At 45.0% G+C, this 23,328-nt stretch overlaps 1 protein-coding gene and 1 long non-coding RNA gene across 7 annotated transcripts in view; one reads left to right on the top strand and one right to left on the bottom strand.

Moving 5' to 3' along the window:
• LOC308657003 overlaps positions 1 to 23,328 on the bottom strand; it is a 195,316-nt gene that overhangs the window by 145,391 nt on the left and 26,597 nt on the right. Inside the window, exon 4 of one of the 2 annotated variants that reach the window (XR_014023828.1) lies at positions 11,372 to 11,389. The exons of the other annotated variant lie outside the window; for it this stretch is intronic. This is a non-coding gene — a long non-coding RNA (uncharacterized lncRNA). Of the gene's footprint in view, positions 1 to 11,371; positions 11,390 to 23,328 lie in introns of those variants that run through there. 2 annotated transcript variants of the gene reach the window in all.
• On the top strand, positions 2,213 to 15,482 carry RCC1 (regulator of chromosome condensation 1). 5 transcript variants are annotated; one of them, XM_081308426.1, is made up of 12 exons: positions 2,369 to 2,451; positions 2,666 to 3,672; positions 6,862 to 6,943; positions 7,704 to 7,769; positions 8,667 to 8,854; positions 9,033 to 9,212; positions 10,286 to 10,382; positions 10,497 to 10,619; positions 12,317 to 12,472; positions 12,692 to 12,811; positions 13,132 to 13,284; positions 14,400 to 15,482. In XM_081308426.1, exons 3-12 carry the CDS (start codon positions 6,871 to 6,873, stop codon positions 14,573 to 14,575), a joined length of 1,332 nt encoding a protein of 443 aa, XP_081164552.1. In that variant the 5' UTR covers positions 2,369 to 2,451; positions 2,666 to 3,672; positions 6,862 to 6,870; the 3' UTR covers positions 14,576 to 15,482. The 5 variants fall into 5 exon arrangements, with proteins under 5 accessions (XP_081164553.1, XP_081164555.1, XP_081164552.1 ...); XM_081308427.1 differs by lacking the exons at positions 2,369 to 2,451; positions 2,666 to 3,672 and adding an exon at positions 2,213 to 2,344; XM_081308428.1 differs by lacking the exon at positions 7,704 to 7,769.

The raw sequence follows: 23,328 nt of genomic DNA, 5'->3' as shown, positions 1-23,328 counted from the left end.
TATACAAAGGGGTGGGATGTAGGTCAGTGGTAAAACGCCTCTGGGTTCAATCCCTGCTACCTAGTGACATTGTTTGAGGGGGCGGGGTATTTTTTTGGGTTTTGCTTGTTTTGTTGGGAATGGAAACAAGAATCTTTTTGGTACCAGAAATTGAACTCCGGGGCACTTAACTACTCAGCCACATCCCCAGTACTCCCTCCCTTCTTTTTATTTAGAGACAGGGTCCCATTGTTGCATTAGTGCCATACTAATTTGACAAGGCTGTTTTTTTTTTTTTTTTAATATTTATTTTTTAGTTTTTGGTGGACACAACATCTTTGTATGTGGTGCTAAGGATCGAACCCGGGCCGCACGCATGGCAGGCGAGGGCGCTACCGCTTGAGCCACATCCCCAGCCCGACCAGGCTGGTTTTGAACTCCTGCCTCAACCTCCCAAGCTGCTGGAATTACAGGTGTGCACCACCATGCCCAGCTTGAAACCAGGATCTTGTACAACCTGGGCAAGTGTTCCACCACAGAACTACATCCCCAACCCATAATAACTTTGAATTCCATCACTCTTATCATCTCTGCACTTCTGGGTCAAGTTCAATTAATGGATAGTTCTTTTTTTTTAAGTTTTTAATATTTTTTATTTTTTAGTTGTCTTTGGACACAACATCTTTATATTAATTTTATGTAGTACTGAGGATAGAACCCAGCGCCCCGTGCATGCCAGGCGAGCATGCTACCGCTTGAGCCACATCCCCAGTCCCTGGATAGTTTTTTTTTATGGTTCACATTCAATAAAATAGTGATAGGGTGTGAAAGAAATTAAAGCTGATGTTAAGTGACCCTGGGTTCAATCCCTGGTACAAAAAAAAAAAAAAAGTAACAAGAAATCTCATTATGTACAATGATAATGCACCAATAAAAAATGTGGAAAGAGGGCTGGGGATGTGGCTCAAGTGGTAGCGTGCTTGCCTGGCATGCTTGAGGCACTGGGTTCGATCCTTAGCACCATATAAAAATAAATAAGTGAAATAAAGGTACTGGGGCTGGGGATGTGGCTCAAGCGGTAGCGCGCTCGCCTGGCATGCGTGCGGCCCGGGTTCGATCCTCAGCACCACATACAAACAAAGATGTTGTGTCCACCGAGAACTAAAAAAAAAATAAATATTAAAAATTTCTCTCTCTCTCTCTCTCTCTCTCTCTCTCTCTCTAAAAAAAAAAAAAAAAGGTACTGTGTCCAACTACAACTAAAAAATATTTTAAAATAATAAAAAATGTAGAAAGAAAAATAGTAAAATGAACTATGAAACATTAAAATAAATACATATTTTATATATATATATTATATATATATGAATGAAGGATTCAGGCTGGAGTGGCGCCACATGCATGTAATCCCAGCTGCTCTGGAAGCTGACGTAAGAAGACTGCAAGTTTGAGTCCACCCTGGGCAATTTACTGAGACCTATCTCAATTTAAAAGAAGAAAAAAGGCTTAGGATGTAACTCAGTGTAGAACACCCCAGGGTTCAATCCCCAGTACCACCAATAAATAAAATTATATGTATATACATAAATATACATATGTGTGTGCTTATATACATATGTACATACATATATACTTACTGGGTTTAATCTCCAATATGGCCAAATGTATATATGCGGGTGTGTATATACACATACTTGTATCAAGAATTCAGGTAGTCAGAGCCAAGCACAGTGGTACACGCCTGTAATCCCAGCAGCTCTGGAGGCTGAGGCAGGAGGATCCAGAGTTCAAAGCCAGCCTCAGCAATGGTGAGATGCTTAGCAAATTAGTGAAACCCTGTCTCTAAACAAAAATACAAAAATAGGGCTGCAGATGTGGCTCAGTGGTTGAGTACCCCTGAGTTCAATCCCCAGTACCAAAAAAAAAAAAAAAAATGCATATATATATATATATATATATATATATATATATGAGAGAGAGAGAGAGAATTTTTAATAGCTCTCCTCTCTCACTCTCTCTTTAAAAAAAAATTTTTTAGTTGTAGTTGTCAATATCTTTATTTTTTTATGTGGTGCTGAGAATCGAACCCAGGGCCTTGCACATTGCTAGGCTAGTGCTCTACCACTGAGCCACAACCCCAGCCCCACTCATGAAGTTTTTTGAGGAACAAATGAGCCAATGCCCATGGATGTTTCTGTAGTTAACAAAACAGGTAATATCCCTTTTTACAATTAAAGCTAAGTGAATGAGAAGATCTTGAAGACAGAAGACAGATCAGAGATCCCAGGGTAAAAACTTGGAGAAATTTCACAGTATATCATCCAAAAAAGGAGTTCACGATGGAGGCAGAGGTAAACTTGAACAGGTAAGAGACTCTGAAGGCAGGGAAGTGTTTTGGGGTGGGCACTGCATAGTAGGAAAAATTCAGTTGGAAAATACTCATCAAAAATGTCCCTCTGGCGGGCTGGGGATGTGGCTCAAGCGGTAGCTCGCTCGCCTGGCATGCGTGCGTCCCGGGTTCGATCCTCAGCACCACATACCAACAAAGATGTTGTGTCCGCCGAGAACTAAAAAATAAATATTAAAAATTCTCTCTCTCTCTCTCTCTCTCTCTCTCTCTCCTCTCTCACTCTCTCTTACAAAAAAAAAAAAAAAAAAAAAAATGTCCCTCTGGGGCCAGGAGCAGTGGCGCACTCCTGTAATCCCACCAGCTTGGAAGGCTGAGACAGGCGACTTGCAAGTTCAAAGCCAGCCTCAGCAATGGCGAGGCCCTAAGCAACTCAGTGAGACCCTGTCTCTAAACAAAATACAAAATAGGGCTGGGATGTGGCTCAGTGGTCTAGTGCCCTTGAGTTCAATCCTTGGTACCAAAAGAAAAAAAAAATGTTCATCTGGGGATGAGGGTGTAGCTCTGTGAGAGAAGTCATGTTGATCATGTTGTAGCCCCAAAAAAGTTTTTGGAGTTAATGTATAACACAGAAAATACTCTTCTTCAGTAATTTACTCTGATACTCTGACCTGAGAAATCCCATGACACAAAGTGGCCCCTGAGAGGTCACCTCAGGGCACACCTGAAATCCTGAAGAACTTTGTTTGCAACCTAAAGAAAAAGGATGTGTTGCCAAGAAAGAATATTATGCTTGATGCTTCACATCTTCAACTCCCAAGCCCAAAGTTTCGAACAACATCCCTGAGCTTTCCTGGCTGTTACTGCAAGTGTTGCTTCTCCCATAATGCCTTGTACTCCTAGACTTGGAAGGCCACTGCTGAGTCAAAGGGCTCTGTGCAAACTCTTGTCATAACCCTGTGTGGCTACTGAAAATGATTTCTCATCCTCCCCAGAGACAAAAGATCACTTTTTTCTCCGTACAGACCCTTACGCATCAGATTTTCCCAAACAAACCTGGATTCAAGTAGTCACTCCAGTCGCTCGGTTGTCAATCCACTTGTCCGAATTTGGGGCTTCCGAAATACACAACTCCTATAGCTAGGCCAGGTGAGGGAGCCTGGTCAAAGCTCCCTACTCAGGGAGCGAGCCACTCGCACTTTCTGGGGTGGCCGCCAGGGGCCGCCGGGCTCTTTGTTTTCCTTTCTGGCCAGGGTCGGGCCGGAGGCCTGCAGAGCGCATGCTCCGGGGCAGTTCGCGGCTCGGCCGGTGATCACTGGAGTTCGTTGTAGCCGACCCGCACCAAGGTAGGTCGCCCGGAGACATTCGGAGAGTCCCGGGGGAGGGAAGCGCGTGGGGCGGCCCCGCGGAGCGCGGTGACCTGGGTCGTTGCTTGCTCCGCCCGCCGGAGTCGCGCAATGCCGGCCCACGCGAAGCGGGTGGCAGCGAGACGCGGTGTGGGCGCGCGTGCTCCGGCCCCGCGGACGGCCAACTGGGCCCCGCCTCACCCGAGCCGGGGCCGCGCAGCCCCTCCGCTGCGGCGCCAGAGCGGGCGGGAGATTCAAACGGCCCGGGTGCGGAAGACTGCTCGTGGCCGCGACGACCTCGCGGGCCCCCGACGCGCCGACCCGCGTGTCTCGCGGCTGGGCGGCCGCCGGTGGGGCTGCGTCTCCGCTACAGGGAGAGTGGTTTTGTCCTGCGTTCGTTTGGAGAATGCGGTTTGCACTACAGGGGGAACTCGGCCCCGGAAGGGTCTGCTTTAGAAGCCCAAGGTTGGGGTGGTGAGGCTCCGCTGCAAGGACAGGAACCTCAACGTCAACAGGCACCTCCTCAACTGTTGGCGCGTTAGAGAGGTGTGCCCAGAACTCCGCATCAGTTAAGTCTGTGAACAAATTATTTGTTGGCCATCCATTCTATGCCGCTCTTGAAGTGCTGGACAACAATAGTGAAAAGGCCCATGTGGCCTTTACATCCCTGGGAGAGACTTTGTGAGTGTCCACAGTTATGGTCCCGTGTGGTCACAAAAGTATGCCCCTGGCGCCCAGAGCACTGCTGCTGGCAAGTCATTCATCAGAAAAATTAATTGAACTTCAATCATGTGTGACTTGTGTGCCCTAGCTTTAGTGGAACATATGGAGTGTTACAGGACCCCAAAGAGAGACCCATCAACCCTGCTCAGGAGGGGCAGGGATAGCTTTCCAGGTGAGGTGACTCTTGACTGGGTTTTAATTGAACTGTGGAGGCCAGGTGAGGTGGTGGGGTCAGGGAATCCAGGCAGGGTACACAGCACATACAAAGACATAAATGTATGGGTGAGTGTTGTGATCAAGACCACAGGTGATTTGAGGACTGAAGCAGCTCTGGTACAGCAGAGTCTTGGTGGGACTACTTAGAATACAGGACCAAGGAACACTGCATGTGGTAAAGGAGGCAGGGAATGTTTCCCCAAAGAAGGGCATGAGAGTGGAGCTTGGAAAGATGAATTAAGAGTTAATCATTAAGTTTCAGTTACAGACAACACAAGAACAGGAATCTGTTGCCATTGGGCTACCCACCCAATTCCCCTGAACCTTAGTTTCTTATATCTAAAATATGTATGTGATGAGGATTTCTAGTGTCCTAAAATTTCCATAAAACAGTGGCGCTAACATCTGGTGAAAGCTATGGTCCCTTTCCCCAGGGAAAAAGGATCAGGGAGGCCCAAGCACAGTTCTGTATACTAAGAGGACCACAGAGAGGAACACTTGGTGTGAAATATGCCAGCTCTGTGCCTGGCATAAGAACAACTCAGCAAATGTTTGTTGACATGGGAGCCCTCCTCCCTTTCCTCCTGGGGACCTTTCACACAAAGAGATTCTTCAGCCCCTGAGTCTGGCAGGCAAGTTCTGCTTCCTGGTGTGGAGGAGGGAGGAGACAGCTGCTATGGTCCCAGAGTGCTTGGTTTTCCATTGCTGAAACCAGGATGTGGTGGGAATTGTAGCAGGAACACCAGGATCTTGCTAGACTGTCTATACTGGTGTGCCTACCCATTTCAATCAACAAGTGAGGAAACTAAGGTGGGGGAGGCTCTGGCCCTGGGTGGGGAATGGTCAGAAGACCTGGATTTCCATCCCACCTCTGTGTGGTCTAGGGCACCTTTCCCTGAGCCTCATCTCCTTTATCTATAATAGTGGAGTAATAACTCTTATCTCAGGGCACTCTAGAAAAGGTTGGAGCATTATAGGTACCCATTAGTATACACTGACTCTGTATCTGACTTAACTATTTGTGACTATGTTTCACTCTTCTCCTTAACTGTAAACTTGAAGATGGAAGGTAGAGCATAGAAAGTGGGAATGTGAACATGATGACAAAAGACAAATCCTTGTTCCCAGTCTAGACTCAGGTTAAGAAAACTTGCAGAGCTGGGTGCGGTAGCACACACTGTAATCCCGGTGACTCAGGAGGCCCTGGCAGAAGGATTGAAAGTTTGAGGCCAATATCAGTAATATAGCAAGATCCTAAGCAACTTAGATCAGATAAAACAAGGAGTGGGGGATATAGCTCAATAGTATAGCACCCCTGGGTTCAGTCCCCAGATTGAAAAAAAGAAGCAGAAAAAGAAAACACTCAGGGGCTGTCGGTATAGTTCAGTAGAAGAACTCATGCTTAACTTGCTTAGGGGCCTGGGTTAGATCCCCAGAACAGTGTAAGGGAGGTAATCTGTAGAAAGAACTGATTTGCACAGTTGAGGATATGCTTGCAGGTAACAGGCAGAGGGCTTCACCTTTTAGAAGGTGCCCACTCCCACGCAATCCTGCCTCTGGGGCTCATAGGCAACTCAGGTCTGTGAAACTAAAGCCTGTGTGCTTTCTGCCACAGCAGGGAGCTGTACCCATTGTCTGGATCTGTCACTAGCCCACCTAGAAAGAAGCTCCAGCTGCCTCATTGTCTTCTCTCTGCTCTCAACCTCCTCTTTCTCAATTGACTTCTACTCTCTGTACCTTCTATTTAGCCAAGCTCATTGGGGGTCTGGGGAGGTATTCCTGGTGTGAAGTGTGCCAGCTCTGTGCCTGGCATAATTGCAACTCAGCAAATGTTGGTTTACATGAAAGCCCTCCTCCTTTCGCTCTTGGGAACATTCACACAAAGAGATTCTTCAGTTCCTGAGTCTAGCAAGCAAGACCCTGAGTCTAGAAGGCCTGGCCAGGCTGTGTTAGCCCCCTTCCTGTATCATGGTCTGCCTTGAGTTGACCTTTTCATTTTGTGTGGGGGAAGGGGTTCTGGGCGTTGAAACCAAGGGGACTCTACCACTAAGCTATATCCCCACCTTTTTTTTTTCTTCTTCTTCTTCTTGTTCTTCGGCATTGGGAATGGAATGCCCTTGTGCCTGCTAGGGAAGTGCCCTACTACTAAGCTACATCCCAAGCTGCTTAGGGGTTTTGATAAATAATACATAATTAGCACAGGAAAATGTTTGCCATGTCTAACAGGTAGTATTTGGCTGGGTTTTTCAGGATAGGAAGATGCCACCCAAGCGCATAGCTAAGAGAAGGTCAGCCCCAGAAGATGCCATCCCCAAAAGCAAGAAAGTAAAGGGTAAGTTGGCTGTGGCCTCTTCTTTCTGCTTGTGGGTGGCCTCTTAGAACCCAGGGAACCTGGGACTGGGTTCCTTCCTCCCTGAAAGATGAGAGGCTTGGATGTCCAGGGACCCCACACCCAGCTGGAGGATCTCCTATAGCTCATTGAATCTCATCCTCAAGAAAATAAAAACTGGGCTGACAGCCCAATGTGGTGGTGCACGCCTGTGATTCCAGTGATTTGGGATGTTGAGGCAGGAGGATTGCAAGTTTAAGGCCAACCTAAAGCAATTTATTATACCCTCAGCAAATTAGCAAGATCCTGTCTCAAAAAATAAAAAAGACTGGGGATATAGCTCAGTGGTAAAGTGCCCTTGGGTTAATCCTCAGTACACACATACACACACACACACACAATCAATCAATCAATCTTAGAATTTTGCTCCAGGCAATGATGTATTTTGATTAGGACCACTGATTTCCATAGTAGGTTCAAGTCCTGCCACTTTCTAGATGTGTAACCATAGGCAAGTTAAAACTTAACTGAGCTTGGGTTACCCACTTCATAAAATGGAGATGAGAACATCACTGATCTCTCTGGGCTGTTGTTGTGAGGATTAAATAATTAAATGAGACAATGTTCTGGCAGCATTTGAGAGAGGAATCCCCGGTTTTCTTTTTTCTGAGATCCTAAAGTGGGGCAGGAACAGGAGGAAGCCACCCCCTGTCTGGGAAGAGGGTATGTGAACCCACACTCAGACAGTGTCTGTCTTTTGCAGACTCTCGTAACCAAGCAGTGAGGGCCACTGCCTCCCGCCGTGGTCCCAGCGCCCGCTCCTGCCAAGGTGCCTACAGGCTGAGCCCTCCTGACCAGAAAACCCACCCAGGTGGCTCCCTGCTCAGTGCACTCTCTGCGCAGCCCCCGTGGCCCTGGGGGCCATGGCCACGCACCTGGAGGAGAGGCTGGACGCTATTGGCTGTCTGGGGCTGCCGAGGCCTCCATTGGCTAGCAGAGGGCCTTGTGCCGCCCACTGGTGGGCACAAACCTCACTGCAGGTGGTTCTGTGGCCTGCCTCTTCCTCTTCAACTGCCAGTGTGCTGCCCCATAGGGTTAGAGTGGTCAGTTTTCCTCTGAGAATATATCCAGAAGTTGAAAATCACACCCTGGGGATGGAGGAGGGTTAGGGTAGAGGCTGGTGTCTGCTCCAATCCATGTAGTCTCCCTTGGTTTTAGTGCAGACTGCTAAATTGCCTTATGACCCTGGGAAGGTTGTTGAACCTCTAGGTTGCTCTCTTCCCTTTTCTATAACACAGGATCCTAAATATGGAAAATCTGCAGAGCAAGTCAAAGGTAGAGTAAGCAGTCAATAAAGGGTGGACATTATCTGAGCCCCAGCTGTTAGCACTGTGACTTCTGACAGACAACCTAGGCTAATCAGGAAAACTATCTTGAGTCCTCATGGTCCTCTTCCCCTCCTCACTAAGATTCATTTCACAGAATGGGGTCTCCTTGTTTCTATTTCCTTACTGTCACATTAATAATGTGCTCAGCTTTTAATCTTTACAGAAACTCTTTGAGATGATAAGGAAACTTAGTCTCAAGAATGTCATACTAATGACTTATTACAGAGCAGGGGCTTAAACCCAGGTTCAAGATTGATTCCTGTTGCCAGAGTCCATGAAATGACCTCCCTCTCTCTTATCATCCTGCCCACTCAGGGGCTATCTTCTCCACCCCTCAGTCTCACACAGGTCCCACAACACAGAACCAGGCTTGGTGCTGACACTGGGCCAGGGCGACGTGGGCCAGCTGGGCCTAGGTGAGAATGTTATGGAAAGGAAGAAGCCTGCCCTGGTGCCCATTCCAGAGGATGTTGTGCAGGTTGAGGCTGGGGGCATGCACACCGTGTGTCTGAGCAAAAGTGGCCAGGTAGGCTGGGGGATTGGGCAGTGCCTGGGGTTGGGGGGGATGGGCTAGGGTTGGGACAGGAGCTTTAAGCCATATACATTTCACTGTGGAGATGGAGCTGGCTAGCCAAGCAAGGAATAGCCTAAATGAGAGTGGATTGAGACCAGATCTTGCACTAATGGGGGCTTCCTGGGCATAGGTCTACTCCTTCGGCTGCAATGATGAAGGTGCCCTGGGAAGGGACACATCTGTGGAGGGCTCAGACATGGTCCCTGGGAAAGTGGACCTGCAAGAGAAGGTGATACAAGTGTCAGCAGGAGATAGCCACACAGCAGCTCTCACCGAAGATGGTCGTGTTTTCCTGTGGGGTTCATTCCGGGTAAGACTGGGTCTAGAAGACTGCATGGAATTGAGGGTATAACTCAGTGGAAGAAAGCTTATCTAGCAAGCGTGAGGTCCTGGGTTTGATCCCCAGCACCAAACAAACAAACAAAAAAGACTGGCTAGGTGTGGTGGTGCATGCCTATAATCCCAGAGGCTCAGAAGGTTGAGATAGGAAGATTAAAAGTTCAGAGCCAGCCTCAGCAATTTAGTGAGTCCCTAAACAACTTAGCAAGACCCTGTCTCAAAAAATAAAAGGGCTGGCTATATTGCTCAGTGACTAAGCACCCCTGGGTTCAGTCCCTGGTACCAAAAAAGTTATCTAACCTCCTTACCACCATTGTACTTGGGTTGAAAAAGGCAGGGCTGGGGCCCAGATCCAAATCTCTGGCTTCTTCTGGGCCTGTCCACAGTTCTAGCTCTTTCCTTAAATCTGATGTTATGAAGTGCATTTCCTGAGAAAGGAGTGGGTGAAAGATGCCTTTGGGTTGAGGCTGATATAGGAAACTGGTCTTGTCATCCCCTACCTGAACCTCTCTCTTCCCTTCCCAGCCCTCTTCCCTACTTTCCAGAGGCTTTGGGGGAATGAGGCAGGAATTGTCACATCACAGTGTTTCCAAGGCAAGGGAGTGTAGTTTAAAAAACAGTTTCAGCATTAAGATTGGTACCTTGGTATTTATTGTGAAGTCTCATAAAAAAAATAAGGAATCCGATGAGTGTTTCCTCATCAAGGTTATTTTAAAATTTTTATGGAGGATTTCTTAAGAGTAATTAGAATTATATATTGAACACCCAGCTACTTGACACCAAGTTTCAACAGTTATCAACTTTTTAGCCAGACATATTATTTCTACTCACCTATTCCTTCGTTATTATAATGCAAATCCCAGATCATGTATGATTTCATTCATAAATATTTCAGGATGCGACCTGGCTCCTGTCTGCTCTTTATCCCTTCTGCTACTACTTACTACACTTCACCAGATAGCTCTGTGGCCTCCTAAAAGCCTGAATGTGGCTGCTACAGGGCAGGCAGGACTAGCTGATAAGTGCTCTCTTCTTCCCTTCTAGGACAATAATGGCGTGATTGGGTTGTTGGAGCCCATGAAGAAGAGCATGGTGCCTTTGCAAGTGCAGCTGGACACACCAGTGGTAAAGGTAGCCTCAGGTGGGTCTAGGAGTATTCACCGTAGGCAGGAGCTAAAGGACCTTCTTCTGGGGCTGGATCAGCCTTGGTCCTAACAGATAAGCCATGCATCCTCCACCTTCCTCTCATCTTCAGGAAATGACCACTTGGTGATGCTGACAACTGATGGTGACCTCTACACCTTGGGCTGCGGGGAGCAGGGCCAGCTAGGCCGAGTACCTGAGTTATTTTCCAACCGTGGTGGTCGGCAGGGCCTCGGTAAGTAGTTTCAGTACATCTAGTGGGGTAACTTGGCAAACCAACCCCTGTGGTGACTAAAAGCAGGAGGGAGTCTTGAGCTTCAGACTTGCATCAAATAGACTTGTAGTGTTAACATCTCACACTTTAAAAACTGGTTTGGGGATATAGCTAAGTTGGTAGAGTACTTGCCTTGCATACACATAGACCCTGGGTTCAATCTCCAGTGCACCCCCCACCCCACTCCCGCCCCCGAAAATAAATAAATAAATAATAAAAACTCAAACTTGAGTGAGGTGTGGTGGCACACACATATATTCCTAACTACTTCAGAGGCTGAGGCAGGAAGATCACAAGTTCAAAGCCAGTCTTGGCAATTTGGCAATACCCTATTTCAAAGTTTTTTTTTAAAAAATAGGGCTGAGGGGGGCTGGTGTTGTGGCTCAGTGGTAGAGCATTTGCCTAGCATGTGTAAGGCCCTGGGTTCCATCTTCAGCACCATTTAAAAATAAAGAGATAAAATATTTTTTTAAAAAATGGGGCTGAGGGCTTCAGTTGTGGCTCAATGGTAGAGCACTTGCCTGGCATGTGTGAGGCCCTGGGTTCAATCCTGAGCACCGCATATAAATAAATAAATAAAATGAAAGATCCATTTACAACTAAAAAAATATTTAAAAAAAAAATGGGGCTGGAGATGTGGCTCAAGCGGTAGCGCGCTCGCCTGGCATGCGTGCGGCCCGGGTTCGATCCTCAGCACCACATACCAACAAAGATGTTGTGTCCGCCGAGAACTAAAAAGTAAAATATTAAAATTCTCTCTCTCTCTCTCTCCTCTCTCACTCTCTCTTTAAAAAAAAAAAAAATGGGGCCACGGGCTGGGGTTGTAGCTCAGTAGAAGAGTGTTTGCCTTGCACGCGTGAGGCCCTGGGTTCAATCCCCAGCACCACATAAAAATAAACAAGATATTGTGTCCATCTACAACTAAAAAAAATATTTTTAAAAAAATGGAGTTGGGTATATAGTTTGGTGGTAGAGCACCTGCATATCTGCTTATCATGTGCAAGGCCCTGGGTTCATTCCCCAGTATTGACCAAAAAGGGTGGGGGGGGTTCAAACTTTGGAGACTGGCTACCCTGGGTATGGGAAGATTTTTTTGTTTGTTTTTGGTGCTAGGGATTGAACCTAGGGTTGTTTGTACTTTACCACTAAGCTACATCTCGAGCCCTTTTTATATTTTTGAGTCAGGGTCTCACTAAGTTGCTTAGGGTCTTGGTAAGTTGCTGAGGTTGGTCTTGAACTTGCAGGCCTCTTACTTCAGCCTCCTGAGTTGCTGAGATTACAGGTAAGTGCCACCATGCCCAGCTACCATGAGTTTGAATCCTGTTCTGTTATCTACTAGCTATGGGACCTGCGCCATATAGTTTCCTTATCTCTAAACCTGTCTTTAACCTTACTTCATTGTGTTGCGTGAAGATAGATAAGTTAATTAGAAAAATATCTGGCACATAGTAAGTTCCACATAAACATTACCTCTAATACTGTGGGAATCTGAGCATAGCACTTACACTGGCTTTAGTATCCTCTTCTGTAAAATAAGGTTTAGAGTTCCTGCTTAGCCTCCTCCCAATGGTTTTCAAAACATAAGAGAAACAGGCCCAGGATCAGAGAAGAAAAAGGCCATGTGCTTCTGTCACTGACCCTGGCTGCTTTACCTACAGAACGACTCTTGGTCCCCAAGTGTGTGATGCTGAAATCTAGGGGAGCCCGGGGCCATGTGAGATTCCAGGATGCCTTCTGTGGTGCCTATTTCACTTTTGCCATCTCCCAAGACGGCCACATATATGGCTTTGGCCTTTCCAACTACCATCAACTTGGTGAGTCTGAATGCAGCATAGCATAGGGGTGGCCCAATGACCTGGTTCCAGTCCTGGCTCTGTCACTTATTCACTGTGCACCCTTTGTAGAGTTCCTTAATTCCCCAGAGCCACAGTTGTGTCTGTAAAGTGAGAATATTCATATCCTGGTGAGGGTGGCCTTGCTATGGGATGGGATTGATAAAACATCTCCTGAAACACCTTTACCCCTGATGGCAGGAACACCAGGCACAGAATCTTGCTTCATACCCCAGAACTTGACATGCTTCAAGAATTCCACCAAATCCTGGGTGTGCTTCTCTGGTGGCCAGCACCATACAGTCTGTCTGGATTCAGAAGGTAGGACCTCCAAGTCCTCTATGTTAGAGACAAACTAGGCCTATCCAGACCAGGGCCTGTTCTACAGTTTGGGCCAGACATGGGTCCATAAAGATCACCCTTGTCCTCCAGAGTCCTGGTGCTTCCAAGTACAAGTTCATTGGAGGCCTATTTGAAGATTCTCCTAGGACTCACCCAAAATGGGGACACTACATACCTCCTTCTGACCATGCTGAGAGTGGGGACAGGCTCCTGAGGATATGAGAACTCACCTGGCCTGCTGCCTGTTTTGCCCAAAGGATGTCCTCTGCTACTGCTTATCTCTCTCCCTCTTCCCACAGGAAAAGCATACAGCCTGGGCCGGGCTGAGTATGGGCGGCTTGGCCTTGGGGAGGGTGCTGAGGAGAAGAGCATACCCACCCTCATCTCCAGGCTGCCCACCGTCGTCTCAGTGGCCTGTGGGGCCTCTGTGGGGTATGCCGTGACCAAGGATGGTGAGTGGGGCTCCCCACACCTCGTCTGGTTGGGGCCTGTGGGTTGTGATTCTTATCATACTCTCTAGCAGGCTGTCTATCATCATGCTGGAATTGAGATGTAGAAATTGGTCTTTGCTCCTGACCCTCAGAAACTCTCTGATTTGATGAATATAAATGAGTAAACAGATTATTTGAGACTGGGTCTCACTGTGTTGCCCATGGTAGTCTGAAACTCCTGGGCCCAAATGATCCCCCACCTCAGCCTCCTGAGTGCAAGAACTTCAGGCACATGTGCATGCCACAATACCTGCTGGCTAGAAGTGATTAGTTCTGCAGAGGAGAAAAATAAAGAGGAGATATCATTGAGACCCAGAGTCCCAGCTTCCCATGGAGTTATACTTAAGAATCTTAGGGGAAAACAGGCTGAGTAATCAGGGTCCTGGCCAGCATAGGAGAGGAGGATGTCAACAAGTGACTGCCAAAGCCTAAAGGGGTGAGGGGGCACAGTAAGGGAGAGCTGCTAGAAGGCTGGCTGGCAAGCCGGTTGTGGTGGTGCACACCTGTAATCCCAGTGACTCAAAAGGCTGGGGCAGGAGGATCACAAGTTAGAGGCCAGCCTCAGCAAATTAGTGTGGCCCTAAGCAATTTAGCCAAGGCCTTGTCTCAAAAAATAAAAAGGGCTGGGATGTGGCTCAGTGGTAAAGGGCCCCTGGGTTCAATACCCCAAAAAAGAAAAATGAAGTCAGCAGAAATGCTTGATCTGAGACTGGGAAGACCTCTGAGGAAGTGAGGGCTTGCACTGTACCCCAAAGGTTTTATTCTTCAAGGAAAGTACAGGAAGTCATTCCTAGCTGGGTAACTTCCATAGCAGTCTCAATGACAATTGGTCCTGAGAATGGAGGGTGGATGTAGGGATTTAGGAAGCAGCCAGTCATTTAGGGCCTGGGAGCAGGAAGAAGTCTTTACATTATCTCCTTGACTTCTCCCAACTTCCCCGAACTCCCAGAGACGGGACCTTATCTGGCTGCTGTTGGCCAAGGCCAGAATTTACCCTCATGTCCCAGGTTTTGCAGTGTGGAAAGGTGTAGCCAGAAATCCTGGAGACAGCTGCCTCCATTTCTTTCCCCCTACAGGTCGTGTTTTTGCCTGGGGTATGGGCACCAACTATCAGCTGGGTACAGGGCAGGATGAGGACGCCTGGAGCCCTGTGGAGATGACTGGCAAACAGCTGGAGAACCGCGTGGTGTTGTCTGTGTCTAGCGGGGGCCAGCATACAGTCCTATTAGTCAAGGACAAGGAACAGAGCTGATGAAGCCTCTGAGGGCCTGGCTCCTTCCCCTGCCCTCCCTTATAGAACAGGGAAGCAGAGACAACTACAGATTCCAGCAGGCCTCTCCCCAGCCCTGAGCACTGTCGGTCTTCTGCCATTTTTCCATCAGCAGAGCAGAATCCTTTTCTCTCTTTCCTCCTCTTTTCTGGAATCATCCTGGGACCTGCAGGATAAAAGGGGAGGGAGATGGGAGGGTCTGTCAGAAGGAACATTGCTCATCCCAGACTATGTAGTCAGACCTTTCCTTCTACTTCCCTACCCTCTGGTGGTCCTGGCTGGCCCTGACTTTGCCTACAAAAAAACAAAACTTCTTCCCCTGGAGGTGTGGTACCTGCACTTTGAGAAGTTGGGCTTTATCAAGCCCCATTCTGGTCTTGTGTTTCTAACAGTCCCCAGGCAAACAGATGGTACAGTCATCATACCCAGTTGTCATGGAGCCATATCTGGGGGAATTTGGAGGAAAGACAAGGCTACAGGACCTGTGCGCAACCCCAAGCCAAATATTTGGCTCTAAACAGGTGTCCGAATGAGCCACTTGATGAAGAAAAAGCCAAAAGCTATTCTCCCAGAAGCACAAAGCATACCCTTGTCTCTCAGGCATTGCCTGTGGATTCCCGCATTTGTTGGGCCACACCTGCAACCAAGGACATGAAAGCCGGGCTGGGCTGGGCAGGGCTGGGCAAAGCTGGGCAAAGCATGGGGTAGATGAAAGGTTTTATGAACAGCAATATTGGGAGGAAGAGAGGGGAAGGAGTTGGAAGGGCAAAGGCTGGTCCTCAGAAAAGGAAGCAGCAACTTGTACAGTGGCTGTGAAAATAGTTTTGGATTTTTTTTTAATTATAAAATATTTTGGAGGGGAGAGTGGAAATCTTGTAACACTTTGAATAAATTTAAAGTTTTATAAAACAGGTCACTTGTTTTCAATACACACCCTATTCTTTTAAGGGACTACCTGCCATGTTCCAGGTACTTTTGGGAAGGGCAAAATAAGCCCAGGCCTGTGAACTTGGTGTCAAGGTTATAGCTTAAAGGCTGTCAAGATGTCCCAACGTGGGCTGGGGATGTGGCTCAAGCGGTAGCGCGCTCGCCTGGTATGGTGCGGCCCGGGTTCGATCCTCAGCACCACATACCAACAAAGATGTTGTTTCCGCCGAGAACTAAAAAATAAATATTAAAAAAAATTCTCTCTCCTCTCTCACTCTCTCTTTAAAAAAAAAAAAAAAAAAAAAACAGATGTCCCAACGTTCCCGTGTGCTTCCCTGGGGCAATTAGAATCTATCAAAAAGAAGAAAATGGTTGTTTGGGTGTTTATGTTTCAGGAATCACTGGAGGGTTTTTTGTTTGGTTTGGTTTTTGTTTTTTATGATGCTGCAGAACTGAGAAATGGGATAAATCTTTGAAGTCTCTAATCCCAAGTCAAGTTTTTTTTTTCCCTTTTTTTTAATTAAATGAAGTTATACAATGGATGGAGAGATACTATTTTTTTTTTTTTAGAGAGAATTTTTTAAAAATATTTTTTAGTTTTCGGCAGACACAACATCTTTGTTTGCATGTGGTGCTGAGGATTGAACCTGGGCCACACACATGCCAGGTGAGCGTGCTACCGCTTGAGCCACATCTCCAGCCTTTTTTCTTACTTTTTGACTAGTGTTATTTATTTTGTCATAAGTAAGCCACATCTCATGTTAACTTGAGATTAATTCAGTAATTGCAGTCAATTTAGAACTTTGTTTTAGAATATTTTGCCTTAAATATGTTTATTCTTTTACCCCCAACATTTTCTGTGTATTATATGAGCTTAACAGGTCAATAATACACGTTTTTCCCACTCTCCATGAGTAATGTCTTTTTTTTTTAACCTTGATTTTATTAATTTATTTTTATGTGGTGCTGAGACTCGAACCCAGGGTCTTGTACGTGCTAAGTGAGTGCTCAACCACTGAGCCATAACCCTCGCCTGAGTAGTTTGTAATTCTGTAACAAATAAGAACTTATTTCCATTATTTAAGGTAGGGAAAATTGGACTATATAACACCTTTACTCTTAATTTTAGCTTCTTTAGATGTAGATAGAAAAACAACATAGTGCCCACATTTAAGAAATAAACCTGAAGAAAAAATATCTAACAAGGTCTATGATATCCAGAGAATTTATTTGTGTGACTTCCATGGTCTCCTTAGCGTCAACAGTGTCGCTGTGGTTCATTTGGTTGGTGTTCATGAAAGCTTCTACATATGATTATGAAGTTCTTTCTCCCCTACTAACTAATATATTAAAATATTATGAAGTCTGGAAGATCAGAGGTATCAACATTTGATATATGACAAATCACCAAATTTTTACTGGGTTAAAAAAAGACATTCTACATGACTATAAGGGAGCATTTTGGACTGGGTTTAGCTGAGCAATGCCTATGTTGAAGACTTTTGAGTATAGTACATCTCGAAATGCTTACAGAGTTACCTGTATTGTTTTCAATAGTTGATGTATTTATTTAAACATGGTACAGTATCTTAAGATAATTTGTGTATATTAAAGAAAATTTTCATAAGCATTTGAGCAACCAAATCAGAACTGATTCCCTCAATATAGTGGTCACCATTTAGGTGTTCCTATTTACATTTAAATCAATTTTTTAAATTTAAAATAATGTTTTTTCAGTTATACAAACCATTGATTATCAAGTACTTGATAAATCACATGTGGCTTGCGTCTATGGTATTATGAAAATAACATTTCTATCATGGCAGAAAGCTAACAATGGACACTGGCATGTTATGGACAGAGTCTATGTTAGGAAGGTTATACTACCAAACAGATTCTTGGATGTTTGGTTTGGGTTTTGAGTTTTGGTTCTGGGGATTGATCACAGGTGCCAGGGGCAATTAGAATCTATCATCCTTTTATTTTTTTGAGAGGGACTTGCTCAGTTGCTGAGGTTGGCCTTGAACTTGTGATCCTCCTGCCTCAGCTTCCTGAGTCACTGGAATTACAGGCATGCACCACTGCCCTTGGCAAGATTTTTGGATATTGATGATTCTTAGAAAAAACATGAATATGAGGGCTGGGGCTATAGCTCAGTGGCAGAGTGCTTGCCTTGCACATGTGGGGCACTGGGTTCGATCCTCAGCACAACATAAAAATAAATTAAAGGCACGCTGCTGTCTATAACTACAAAAACAAATTTTAAAAGAAAAAAATGAATGTGAGCTGGGTACATACTAGGCAAGCACTCAACCACTGAAGTAGGTTCTCACCAAGTTGCCTGGAGTGAACTTGACCTTGCCAGTTTTCCTGCCTCAGCCTCCAGAGTAAGTGGATTACGGGTGTGCACCACCACACCTAGCTACAATACCACATTCTTTTGTTTTTTTCCCTTGTTTGTATTATTGAATTGTACATAGTGGGATTTGTTAAAGAGAGAGAATTTTTTTTTAATATTTATTTTTTAGTTCTCGGCGGATACAACATCTTTGTTTGTATGTGGTGCTGAGGATCGAACCCTGGCCGCACGCATGCCAGGCGAGCGCGCTACCACTTGAGCCACATCCCCAGCCCCTGTTATGTATATTTACATGCATATAATATAATTTGACCAATATTCTCCAGTATATCCTCTTTCCCTTCCCTCCTCCCTCCCTCTGGTCCATTTCCTCTCTTGATCTCTTTAATTTTTGAGATTCTCCCCCCCCCCCATACACACACCTTTCTTCTATCTTTTCCTCTCTAGCTTTCACATATGAGAGAAAACATAGGGTCCTTTCTGAGTTTCGCTTATATCTCTTAATGTTCTCAAATTCCCCCCATTTTCTTTTTTTTTTTTGAAGGGGAGGTACTGAAGATTGAACCCCAAAGCACTTTACCACTGAGCTATATCCCCAGGCTTTTTTAAAATTTTGAGATAGGATCTTGCTGAGTTACTTAGGGCCTCCCTAATTTGCTGAGACTGGCCTTGAACTTGCAATCCTTCTGTCTCAGCCTCATGAATTGGTGGAGAAATACCCCCCAACCCCTGCCCTTTTTTTTTTTTTTTTCTGAGACAGGGTCTCTCTTAGTTGCTCAGGCTGAGGCTGGCTTTGAACATGCCATCCTCTCACCTCAGCCTTTCAAGTGACTGAGATTATATGAATATATCACTTCACCCATTCCTAAAAACATGAAATTGTTTGTTTGATCCTCATAACTCTTCAAGGTAGGAATTGCAAAGTGTTGACTGGAATGACTTGCTTGAGGTCCAGAAGCCACCATGTACCCAGAATGGGCTGGACTCTAAATCAACCTCCACCTAATCCAAAACCTCTTTCTCTTCCTCATATTGTATCCAAGAGTTAAGCTCTCTAAGTGCTTTACATGCCGGACACATAGTAGATACTTTCTCTGTAAACCATTGTGATTATTGTACATTTTTTTTTATTCTCTAATTATTGCCTTTCTTTCCCCCAGTGTTGAGGATCAAGTCCAAGGCTTCACACATATATGCAAGGCAAGCACTCTACCTCTGAGTTACAACCCTAGTCTTGCTTGTTTTCCGGGTGTTTATATTTTTATTTTACTTGTGTAAATACCATTAGTTCAGTTCCAATATACCAGAAATATCATCTGCTTTTGTGTATTCAAACACATCAAGTACTTCCAATTTTGTTTACTTTTTCTTTCTCCAAACTGGATTGGTTACCCCAAAACAAATGTGATCATAGTATAACATTGTTCAACTACAAGAAATATTTGCAAAGTCATAATGTAAATGTTTTTTTTTAATTGTCAGAAATTCTGCATTTCTTTTTTTTAGAGAGAGTGAGAGAGAGAGAGAGAAATTTTTTAAATATTTATTTATTTATTTATTTTTAGTTCTCGGCAGACACAACATCTTTGTTGGTTTGTGGTGCTGAGGATCGAACCCGGGCTGCACGCATGCCAGGCAAGCGCGCTACCGCTTGAGCCACATCCCCAGCCCCATAATGTAAATGTTAATAGTGCTTTAACAAAAATTAGAAGATGGAGAATTGTGTATAGGGACCAAACTACAAATGAAGAGACAGTAGCATAGTATGTTATTTAGAAATATGCAGATAGATTCAGGAAAAACATTTGGAAATAGTCACTTTAAGGGAGTGGAAGTTGGGGGCAAGGATAGGTAGTGTTTTGCTTAGGTCATAAATTCATCAAATAGGGGCTGGGGATGTGGCTCAAGTGGTGGCGCGCTCGCCTGGCATGCGTGGGGCCCGGGTTGGATCCTCAGCACCACATACAAACAAAGATGTTGCTTCTGCCTATAACTAAAAAATAAATATTAAAAAATTCTCTCTCTCTCTCTCTCTCTCTCTCTCTCTCTCTCTCTCTTTAAAAAAAAATATTTTAAAAATTCTCTATCTCTATCTCTCTCTTCTCTCTCTCAAAAAAAAATCTATATAAAAAAAGAATCTTGCTAGGAGCATTGCACACTCCTTTTAAAAAAAAAATTCATCAAATATTTCTGAGTGCTTATCATGCCCCAGATAATGTAGGAATTTGATTAGAAAACAAAATGGACAAAGTCCTGCCTCAGAAAGCTTTTTTTTTTTTTTTTTTTTTGGATACTGAAGATTGAACCCAGGGGCACTCTACCACTGAGCCACATCCCTAGCCCTTTTTATATTTTATTTAGAGACAAGGTCTCCCTAAGTTGCTGAGGCTGGCTTTGGACTTGCAGTCCTCCTGCTGTACCCTCCTGAGCCACTGGGATTACAGGCATGTGCCACTACACCCAGCAGAAAGTTTATATTCTTAAACTTTTTGGGGGGAGGATTTAATTGGATTTAATTGTGGATGTGAACATATTACATCAGGTACAAGTATGACATCTCTGGGAAAGCAGAAGTGGGACCCACATCACCTGCTGGGAAGCCAAGTGCTCCCAGGGAACAGGTTAATGTTGTGTGTGAAGTGTCACCAATGTCAGGGCTGCAGGCCACAGCTAGGTGGGTAGTGTGTGGAGGAGCACAGCAGCCCCTCCAGCTCAGCAAGGAGAGAAGAGCACTCCTATTCCTATCATGCCATTCACCAAGGGCTGGGGGAGCCTGGCCTCTTGGCAGTCATGCCCAGTCCTTGCCCCTTGCTTAGTCTGGTCAGGGTGTGGGTGCTGCTTTTTGAGAAGGCAGTACAGCATGAGGTGGACCACATGGGTGGTCTCATCAGCACTCTTCCCCAGCATCTTTGTTAACTGCTCCAAGTCTCTCTGGATGTGCTGCTGCAAGAATCCTTTCGGGTCACTCAGTGGAGGCTTGATGATGTTTATCACAGCCTATACTTCAGGAGCAGCTTCAGCACCACAGAGAAGATGACAGGAGTCTTATCCATGGCATCATCAAATGGCGAAAGAGACTTGATGTGTTTCCGGTGTCATTGGGGAGCATCTCTCATGAGCTCCTGCACAACAAGTAGAAACAGAAGCCTATCAATCACACTCTTCTGAGGAGAAGTATTGTTTTTTAAGAACATAGTAGAAACCAGTTCCATGAAGAAACTATTGCACATCTGCTGGAATTGGGTGTGTTTCCCAATGGCCACCCTGTGCTCTTGGGAAACTGTCACAGAGAACTCCTCTGGCAGGCCAGTTAAACAGTAGGGGCAGGTCATCTGCCTAGAGATGAGCCAGATCTTGATGCAAGGCAGGCAGTACACATGGTCACAGGGCAAACACACAGGATCCTGAGCATCTCCCAGGCAGAAGTGGCATAGTCGCACTCCAAACCCTCCAGACTCTTGCTGGCTTGCTCCTTGCACTCATAGAGTGGTCATCACAGCTACAAAAGGCCTGTGGGTCTTGAGATCAGAGTTCTCTTCATATTCTTAACCTTTTTAAAAAAATATTTAGTTGTAAATGGATACAAACCTTTATTTTATTTTTATGTGATGCTGAGGATTGAACCCAATGCCTCACACAAGCATTGTATCACTGACCACAACCCCAGCCCACATTCTTACCTTTATAAGAAATAAACCCAGCAACCTGGGGGGCTGAGGAAAAAGGAGTGCAAGTTCAAGGCCAGCCTCAGCAATTAAATGAGACCTTCAGCTATATAACAAAACCTATGTCAAAGTTTCAATAAATAAAAGGGCTGGGGATGTAACTCAGCAGTGAAGTGTGCCTGGGTTTAATCCCCAGTTTAAAAATATGCATTTAAAAATCGTCTATGTGTAAAATAAAAATTTTAAATAGTAAGCAAAGGGAATATCATAGTGACTGGCAAATAGTGCAAAAGAATAAATATCAGTTATAATTTGAAGATCTTCAACTGCTGTTCTCAAAGATTTACTGGATGCCAAACAGTGGACCCATAGCTTTCACAGATTCTCATTTTTTCCTCACAACATTGAGACAAGTACTGTTGTTAAACACACAAGGCTCAGAGACTTGCCAAAAGTAAGCAAGATGTGGGCCAGGAATTATGCACCTAAAGCTTCTGAGCACTACACTGTATTTTAGCCACAGGAGAATAAGGCTGGATATTTGGAAACTCAGTAGTTGGACCTTAGGTCATCGGATTGATGAGTTCTTGGCTTGAGGGCACATCCTAAGCTTGGGATGTATACACTGGTAAGGAAGGACTTTAAAGGTCCCTGAAGCACAGGGGGTGAGCTTCATCGTGAGAGATGCCAATTTCCACCTAGAAGCTTCCTTTTCTCAATCTGCGTGATATTGAGGCCTGGGATACTTCCAGCCTAGGAGCTCTGGAAAATCAAACCATCAAGCTGAGCACAGTGAGGAATGCCTGAAATCCCAGCGGCTCAGGAGGCTGAGGCTGGAGGATCTCAAATTCAAAGCCAGCCTCAGGAACCCATCATTATTTACAACCATAATGCACCAATAAAAGTATGTGAAAAGAAACAAAAATAATTCCAGTCTTAGCAATTTAGTGAGGTCCTAAGCAATTTAGTGAGACACAAAAAAAATTTTTTTAAAAAGGGTTGAGGATATAGCTTAGTGCTTAAGTGCTTAATTATATTAATAATAATAATGTATTATTATTACCTAGAATAATAATAATAATAATAAATTTAAAAATCAAACTATCAAGATTATCTGGTAGTCTAAACCATGTTTACTGAGGGCTTTCTCCAAGCAGGTCACTGTTCTGGGAGGAATTAGTCGCTGGCGTTTTAGAGTAGGATGGTGGGCCTCAAGAAAGCAGGACACGGCTGGGGTTGTGTCTCAGTAGTAGAGCGTTCTCCAAGAACGTGCAAGGCCCTGGGTTCGATCCTCAGCACCACATAAAAATAATAAAATCAAGGTATTGCGTCCAGCTAAACTAAAAAGTAAAATTTAGGGGCTGGGGATGTGGCTCAAGCGGTAGCGCGCTCGCCTGGCATGTGTGCGGCCCGGATTGGATCCTCAGCACCACATACCAACAAAGATGTTGTGTCCGCCGAAAACTAAAAAATAAATATTAAAAAATATAAATAAATAAAAAGTAAAACTTAGAAAAAAAAAAGAAAGAAAGCAGAGGGACAAGACTTAGAGACTTGTTGAAAGGACAATTCAATCAGTCTCTAATTCGGGTGTGACTGAAGAATCCTAGTCGAGCTTCAACCAGAAACTCACGTTTCAAGGACTAGGAACCCTGGAGGGAGGATATAGCTGGAGCCCAGCAGCGGCTTGTGTAGGATCACACTTCTTGGAACCAAATTTAATGAAAACTGGCTCCCATAGAGGGTTCTTTCACTCTTTCAAACGCTTATATTTGCAATATTTT

This window comes from Spermophilus citellus (genome assembly GCF_964194105.1).
Source record: "Spermophilus citellus genome assembly, chromosome: 9".
In the NCBI taxonomy this organism is placed as follows: Eukaryota; Metazoa; Chordata; class Mammalia; order Rodentia; family Sciuridae; genus Spermophilus; species Spermophilus citellus.
Note: the sequence above shows the minus strand (reverse complement) of the source record. Positions and strands in the feature narration are given on the sequence as shown.

Coding starts and splice junctions, on each gene's coding strand:
- RCC1 (XM_081308427.1), top strand. CDS start 6,871: ATGCCACCCAAGCGCATAGCTAAGAGAAGGTCAGCCCCAGAAGATGCC. Junction 8,855..9,032: donor GTCTGAGCAAAAGTGGCCAG/GTAGGCTGGGGG, acceptor TCCTGGGCATAG/GTCTACTCCTTCGGCTGCAA. Junction 13,285..14,399: donor GTATGCCGTGACCAAGGATG/GTGAGTGGGGCT, acceptor TTCCCCCTACAG/GTCGTGTTTTTGCCTGGGGT.